At 50.6% G+C, this 7,617-nt stretch overlaps 1 protein-coding gene across 1 annotated transcript; it reads left to right on the top strand.

The window, feature by feature from the left end:
- The first annotated feature begins 260 nt into the window (after positions 1–260).
- Positions 261–5,659, top strand: LOC108539129 (NKG2D ligand 2). Its single transcript, XM_017887609.1, has 4 exons — positions 261–421; positions 3,511–3,774; positions 4,604–4,885; positions 5,550–5,659. The coding sequence occupies exons 1-4, from the start codon at positions 337–339 to the stop codon at positions 5,657–5,659; spliced, it is 741 nt and encodes a 246-aa protein (XP_017743098.1). The 5' UTR covers positions 261–336.
- The last annotated feature ends 1,958 nt before the right edge of the window (positions 5,660–7,617 follow it).

Below are 7,617 nucleotides of genomic sequence, written 5' to 3'. Positions count from 1 at the left end.
CTGTGATGATTAAATGAATCTGTCGTGGAAGGAACCGTGTCCTGGCAGGGGCCGGGCCGACACCCAGACACCAACCCGAAGGGGGCTGGGGCAAAGGGGAGGGACACCCGGAAAGAGGAGGGACACCCGGAAAGGGGAGGGACACCCGGAAAGGGGAGGGACACCCGGAAAGGGGAGGGACACCGGCAGGACAGAAAATCGTATTTCTAACCTCTGTAACGGCGGGAAACGTGGGTGGAGCGCCCCATATACAAGCCGACTTTTCAACCTTGAGGTGATTCATCTTCCAGGCTCCCCTTCCATCAAGTCTCTCGTCCCCAGCGCTCTGGTTCCCCAATGGCAGCTGCCGCCGCTACCAAGATCCTTCTGTGTCTCCCGTTTCTGCTTCTGCTGCCGCGCTGGTCCCAGACTGGGCGAGAGGGTTAGTGGATGGAGCCTAAGCGGGGCGGGGGCCAAACCTGGGGGGCAGCGGGTTTCAGAGGAGGGGAGGCTTCTGGAAGGATAGGGGAGATCTCTCCCAACTGAGCCCCGGTTCAGTTCCGGTCGGCGGCTCCTTCCTGCCCGGTCCACTCCCTGAGGCTGCTTCTTGCCAGGGGAGAGGCGAAAAGGAGCAGGGTGGAAAGGAGGCTGACAGGAGGGTGGAGGGGCCAGAGGGCTGCAGAGAGCGAGACGGGACTGGGATCCCTGGTGCAGCCTGGCAGCCCCGCCACCCTCAGGAAGGAAAAATCAGAGCCCCGGGAACCGGAGGTGGGGACAGGACAGGGGTGAAGCAGGGTTCCACAGGGACACAGGCCTGCTCTGCTCTCACCCGCTCTCCACCATAGGAACCCTCCAGCACCCCCAGGGCTCCCTGCCCTTGAATGTTTCCCTGCACTTTCCTGCAGACATTCACCTGCACCCAGGGGCTCAGCAGATACCTCCACCCCTCCCCTCACCATCCACTGCCATCACCCAGGTCACATCCTCTTACTCCCCACTTCAGCCCAGCTGGTCACACTGGAGGTCTCCCATCCATGAAGGGGCCCTCACCTCCTACACCATGTGGCACCTTCTGCCTCTTGCCTGAGGACACATCCCAGCAAACACACCCCAAGCTCCCCTCAGAACCTGTGCAGGGGGAATGGGAAGCACCATTCCCTCCAGGAGACCAGGGGAACTCTGGTGAGTAGAGGCGCCCACTTCTGCCCTTGGGGCCCAGACTCACCTGTTCTTCCTACTAGGGGGCCAGCGTCATAGAGAACAGTCACTGTGTAGACAGGGGTCAGTAAAGCCTTTTTAGAAAGGGAGGAAGGATGCCCTGTGATCTTTGCAAGCCTTAGGTTCCAATCTCTGTGTCCAGTCCTGTCCCTTTGTAGAGCAACAGCAGGCAATGGCAACCTGCAAATGAGGGGGGACCAGATTTGAACCCTGTCCTAGGTTGCTGATCCCAGATGAGGGGATTACAGTGTCCCAGTGAATAGTGCTCCATCCCCTAGGGTGTCATCTACAAGTAATGTCTCGGGGGCCAGTTGGAGAGCGGTCCTACCTTACCTGTGCTTCTGGGTGGTGTGGATGTGATGGGAGTGGGAGTCCCATAGTTGGGGGCTTACTCTCCCCTCCTTTGCTGCTGAGTGGCATCTACGGTCCATGGGGACCATCAGGGACCTTCCCTGAAGCCTCAGGTGTGATCTGAGGGTGAGAGGGTGCAGCCACGTGGTGTCCTGGGGATCGGGGTCAACTGCTTGTGCAGTTTCTTGGTTCCCAGTGGCACTGCTCCTGCCCATCACAGGAGAACCACCTGCGTCTTCTCGCTGCCGTGCCTATCTTCCTAATGACCTAGAGGGTGAGAAGCCCACTAGTAATGGGCAGCTCTGGGGCTGGATGGTCACTGTCCTTCCATGGCCAAAGGTCCCATCTTTGCCAAGGCGCAGTACTCTACAGAAGCAACTGTTTAATGTTGAGATTTCCTTGCTGTGAGTGGCATTGCCTTGCCTCTGAACATTCACACGGAATCTACACTGTGATTTTCCAATTCGACATTGTAAGCACATGTATCTCTAGGATCTTAGGGGGTGTTGGGTCATTGGCACTTAAGGCATGTCCAGCCTCACTCATCATTCATGGATTGCCTATGGCTGCTTTTGAGCTACAACAGCAGAGTTGAGTAGTTACAATGGAGAATATATTCCCTGCACACCTTTACATGTTTACAAAATTGCCCTTCACAGCAAACTCTAGTTGCCATAAATATCTTTGTAGAGGGTCACAAGGACTCATTGTACTTGCTGCGGGGTTAAAGGGTCCTTCCTCACTGGAAACTGGTGTCTTCTTCTAGTCATGGGTTCAGGGTCTGAGAAGTGGCTTCATTCTGCAAATTGGGCAAAGCCGCCTTGTTCTTGAAGGACTGGCTACTTTCAGCCTCCTGGTCATCCATCATTTGTTTTATCTGTTTCTTGTAATTATTTAAATCCAGCAGTATCCGGGTTGGGTTTCCATTTCTTTTGGACCTTGGACCCCTTTGTTCTATGAGCCATGGGCATAACTTTGTATAACTGAGGTTCCCAGCTGGCATTGTGACTTCTCTAATCATTTCCATCATTGCACCCTCCTTGCTCCTGACAGTTGACAGCCTCCACCTGGAATCTGTAATTTCAGAATTTTTCATCCCATTACTACTGGGAGCCCATTTCTGGAACAGCATCTCCTACTCCCAAACCTGGTCTTCAGCAATAGGCATCCCTAAGCTTCATTCCATTCTGGTGCCTTCTCATGGGGCCTTCTTTATATGCCAGGTAAACAGGAGTCCTCCAGGTTTCCCATGAGCACAGTGGATGGAAACTGTTCTGGATTTTCACACTTAGACCCCTCTGGCATGGGCACTTCTCTGATCCTGTGATCCCTCCCTCTACTACCTGCCTTAGATATTCAGATTTTCTATTTCTTGCTGCATGGACCATCCCTTTTTCCAAGGTTTGAAGGCATCCTCATAGCAGATGAGCACTCTTCACCAGGGGCTTTGCCAACATGTTAAATTCCGTGACAATGAAAATTAACTCTTCTTTCTCTAGATTAACCCTAGTTAGTTAGATTTGTCCATCCTCGTCCATCCCACCAATGCACCAGCATCCTCAGGGGTTAGCCCCCACACCCTCTCTCACCTCCCACAGCGTCCACTTGGGCTGCTGCTGAAGCATCCTCTGCCATCCAGGCCCTTCCTCTCTTAGCAGGGCCTGGCACCCCTCTAGCAAGGTCATGTGTTGACCAATGTGGGCAGAGGGGCAGTGGGACATGTCTGGGGACATGTGATTTCTCAGCAGGCAGAGACCTCCTCCTCCTCCTCCTCCTCGTCCTTGTCCTCATGCGAGGGGCAAGCACTCGCCTTAAACTTGTGGACACCACAGTTCTGGAGGGGGCACTCCTATCTGGGCCAGCCCAGCCTGCCAGAGGCATCCTCTTATTGTCACAGTGTGGAGGAGAGTTAACTAGGGGTCTTTCTCTCCCCACCCACCCCTCACCTGCCTTTCTCCACAGACCCTCACTCTCTTTGCTATGACATCACCATCATCCCTAAGTTCAGACCTGGACCACGGTGGTGTGCGGTTCAAGGCCAGGTGGATAAAAAGACTTTTCTTCACTATGACTGTGGCAACAAGACAGTCACACCCGTCAGTCCCCTGGGGAAGAAACTAAATGTCACAAAGCCCTGGAAAGCACAGAACCCAGTACTGAGACAGGTGGTGGACATCCTCACAGAGCATGACATTGACATTCAGCTGGAGAATTACACACCCAGGGGTAAGTTTCAGATGGCCCAGGACAGGAGGGAGCAGATACAGTGGTAGGTTAGAGGCATTTATAGTTTTCAAGTAAAAATACAAATGGGGGCTGGGCGTGGTGGCTCATGCCTGTAATCCCAGCACTTTGGGAGGCCGAGGTGGGCCGATCACAAGGTCAGGAATTCGAGACCAGCCTGACCAACATGGTGAAACATTGTCTCTACTAAAAATGCAAAAATTAGCTGGGTGTGGTGGTGCACACCTGTAATCCCAGCTACTTGGGAGACTGAGGCAGGAGGATCCCTTGAACCCAGGAGGCAGAGACTGCAGAAAGCTGAGGTGGTGCCATTGCACTCCAACCTGGGCAACAGAGTGAGACTTTATCTCGAAGGAAAAAAAAGTCTGGGCGTGGTGGCTCAAGCCTGTAATCTCAGCATTTTGGGAGGCCAAGGCAGATGGATCACAAGGTCAGGAGATCGAGACCATCCTGGTTAACATGGTGAAAACCCATCTGTACTAAAAATACAAAAAATTAGCTGGGCATGGTGGTGGGCGCCTGTAGTCCCAGCTATTTGGGAGGCTGAGGCAGGAGAATGGTGTGAACCCGGGAGGCGGAGCTTGCAGTGATTGTGCCACTGAACTCCATCCAGCCTGGGTGACAGAACGAGACTCCGTCTCAAAAAAAAAAAAAAAAGAAAAAAAGATAGGAGGGTCATCTCACCCCTCAAGAGGTGTAGAGGCAAGGCCAAGATGTGGCAGAGAGAGTAAGGCCAGGAAATTGTAAGGGGAACAGGATGTGGGTATAAAATTTGTCAAGACCAGAGCTGATCTCTCTCTGACGGGGGCAGAACCCCTCACCCTGCAGGCCAGGATGTTTTGTGAACAGAAAGCCAAAGGACACAGCAGTGGATCTTGGCAGTTCAGTTTCGATGGACAGGTCTTCCTCCTCTTTGACTCAGAGAACAGAATGTGGAAAATGGTTCATCCTGGAGCTAGAAAGATGAAAGAAAAGTGGGAGAATGACAAGGATGTGACCATGTCCTTCCATTACATCTCAATGGCAGACTGCACAAGATGGCTTGGGGACTTCTTGATGGACATGGACAGCACCCTGGAGCCAAGTGCAGGAGGTAACAGCTGTAAAAGAAACGGGGATCTGGAATGAGATCGGAAACGGTGATCTCAAGAAACTAGTTCTTGAGTTCAGTTTCAGTCATCCCAGTGTATATGTTTATGTTAAAATGACCCCCTCATGGGGCGCTCCTCCTGGGGGTGCTGGCATGCCTGTGCTCTCCCGTCCTCCTCTCCCTTCTCCCTCCTGACTCCTATTCCTCATTGCATTTGCTTCTGCTCCCCGCACTGTGGATTTCTCACCGGCCTTGAAACTGCAGGTGTCACTGTGTTTTCAGACCTTTCTCCTTAGTGTTTCCTCTTTTTATAATCACTTTTCCTTTCCTTTCCCTCGTCTGCTGGAAATCCATCAAAACCACCTCCAACACCAGCCCAGAGACCCTCCCCTCTGCAACTCTGGAGCATCACCTCCTCTTCCACCACAGCAGGAGGGTGGGTGTGCTGTCACCTTGCTTCGCTCAGCAGCTTTGTGAGCTCCCTGAGGACAAGGGACACTCCCTCTCCCTTCCTAACCCAGGACCTGTCACACCAGCTGCCCCACACCAGGGGGGAGGGGAAAAAACTTTTGCCTTCTGGGATGACCTAGGGTGGCAGGAACTGAGGAGGTGTCTCCTCAGATTTGGGGCCTGGACAAGGGTTGTCACTGTTATGTTTCCATTTCAGCACCACTCACCATGTCCTCAGGCAAAACCCAGCTCAGGGCCACGGCCACCACCCTCATCCTTTGCTGCCTCCTCATTATCCTCCCCTGCTTCATCCTGCCTGGCATCTGAGGAGAGTCCTTTAGAGTGACAGGTACTGTGGGCAGAATTGGAAGTTGAACAAGGAGCAGGTGGGTGAGGAGGCAGGACGGGGAAAGAGAATTCCCAGAGTCCCACCCCTCCCTGTGGCTGAGACCTTCTCATCCTGACATGAGACAGGTGAATGAGACCTTGTGTTGCCTGTTGGCAATGACCTGGGCAGCTCAGCCCTGAGTACTGATGGATTCTCACCTTCAGAGTCCAGAGGGAAATGGAGGGGCCCATAACAAGGCTCAGTGTCTGTTGAGCTTGAGGTTTAACAAGTTCGGGCATGATTCAGAGCAGGTTCCTATTCACGAAGGGTGTGTGGCCTGCAGGCAGCAGGAATTCAGACATGGGCAGTCCTCTTAATTGAGTTAGGTGCTTCATGGTAGTTTTACATGAGGTGTGACAAGGGAAGGGGGATTCCATCTCTGAGGCTAAGAGAGAGACCTGGGTGTAATCCCAGGAGGAGGGGCCTGGGAGAGCCTTGGTACACCTAATGGAAAAGGTTGGAGTGCAGGACTGCCTTCCTACAGAAAGTGGCTTGGGTTCCAGGAATTAAGGTGGAAGGTGAAGAGTAGAGGATGCTCAAGAGAAGGATTTTTTAAAAGTCAGTCACATGAACCCGTGGGGTTTGCNTATAATCCTTTTTATTTTTATGGCTTTTTACAGTTTCTCATTCTGTCAACCATATTGGAGTGAAGCGGCATACTTATCACTAACTGTAATCTCCAACTTCTGAGCTCAAGTGATCCTCTAGACTCAGCCTCTAGAATAGCTGAGACTACAGGCGCATGGCACTAGGCCCGGCAAATTGTTTTATTTTAGGTAGAGATAGAGTCTTCCTATGTTGCCCAGGATGGTCTTCAAATCTTGGCCTTGAGCAGTCCTCCCACCTTGGCCTCCCGATGCTCTGGAATTGCAGACATGAACCACAGTGCCTGTTGTAGAAATTTTTAATTATTTAATATGAAAATATTACATTAATGATTATTTTATTTAGTAAATAAAATAATGCAGAGCCCTGAAATAAACCTGCACACCTACCGCCATCTAATCTTCAACAGAAATGAGCAATGTGGGAAAGACTCCCTATTCGAAAATTAGTGCTGGGATATCCAGCCAGCCATATGCAGAAGAAGGAAACTAAACCCCTACCTCTCCCCATACATATAAAATAACTTGATATGGGTGAAAGATTTAAATGTAAGTACTAAAACTGTAAAAATCCTAGAATATAACCTAAGACATACCAATGCGGACATAGGACCTGGCAAAGATTTCATGAAGAAGACACTAAAAACAATTGAAACAACAACAAAAAATTGACAAATGGGACCTCATTAAACTAAAGAGCTTCTGCACAGAAAAAGAAACTAGCAACACACTAAACAGACAGCCTGTAGAATGGGGAAAACTATTTGCAAAGTATGCATCTGACAAAGGTTCAATATCCAGAATTTACAAGGAACTTAAACAATTCAACAAGCAAGAAGAAAAAACCCAATTAACATTGGGCAAAGACACGAACCGATACTTTTCAAAAGAAGACCTACAATTGGTCAACAAGCATAAAAGATGCTCAATATCACTAATCATCAGATAAGTGCAAATCAAAACTGCAATGAGTTACCGTCTCTTACCCGTCATAAAGTCGGAGATGGTGGTGAGGCTGCAGAGAAAAGGGAACAGACACTGTTGGTGGGAAAGCAAACGTGTTCAGCCACTATGGAAAGCAGTTTGGAGATTCCTCCAAGAACTTAAAATGGAACCACCATTCAATCCCCCAATCCCACTGCTCGGGATATACCCAAAGGAAAAGAATTCATTTTATCAAAAAGACAACTGCGTCAATATGTTCATTGCAGTGCTATTCTCACTAGCAAGGACACAGAATCAGAATCTAAGTGCCCAGGAACAGTGAATTGAATGGAAAAAAAAAATGTGGT

The sequence above is a fragment of the Rhinopithecus bieti genome, unplaced genomic scaffold, assembly GCF_001698545.2.
Source record: "Rhinopithecus bieti isolate Rb0 unplaced genomic scaffold, ASM169854v2 scaffold_16097, whole genome shotgun sequence".
Classification (NCBI taxonomy): domain Eukaryota; kingdom Metazoa; phylum Chordata; class Mammalia; order Primates; family Cercopithecidae; genus Rhinopithecus; species Rhinopithecus bieti.
This window is presented reverse-complemented; position numbering and strand designations above follow the sequence as displayed.

Bases quoted from the DNA above. Each gene is read 5' to 3' on its own strand.
- LOC108539129 (XM_017887609.1), top strand. From the start codon at position 337: ATGGCAGCTGCCGCCGCTACCAAGATCCTTCTGTGTCTCCCGTTTCTG. The intron at 422-3,510 runs GTTAGTGGATGG...CTTTCTCCACAG, and splicing joins GTCCCAGACTGGGCGAGAGG to ACCCTCACTCTCTTTGCTAT. The intron at 4,886-5,549 runs GTAACAGCTGTA...TTTCCATTTCAG, and splicing joins CCTGGAGCCAAGTGCAGGAG to CACCACTCACCATGTCCTCA.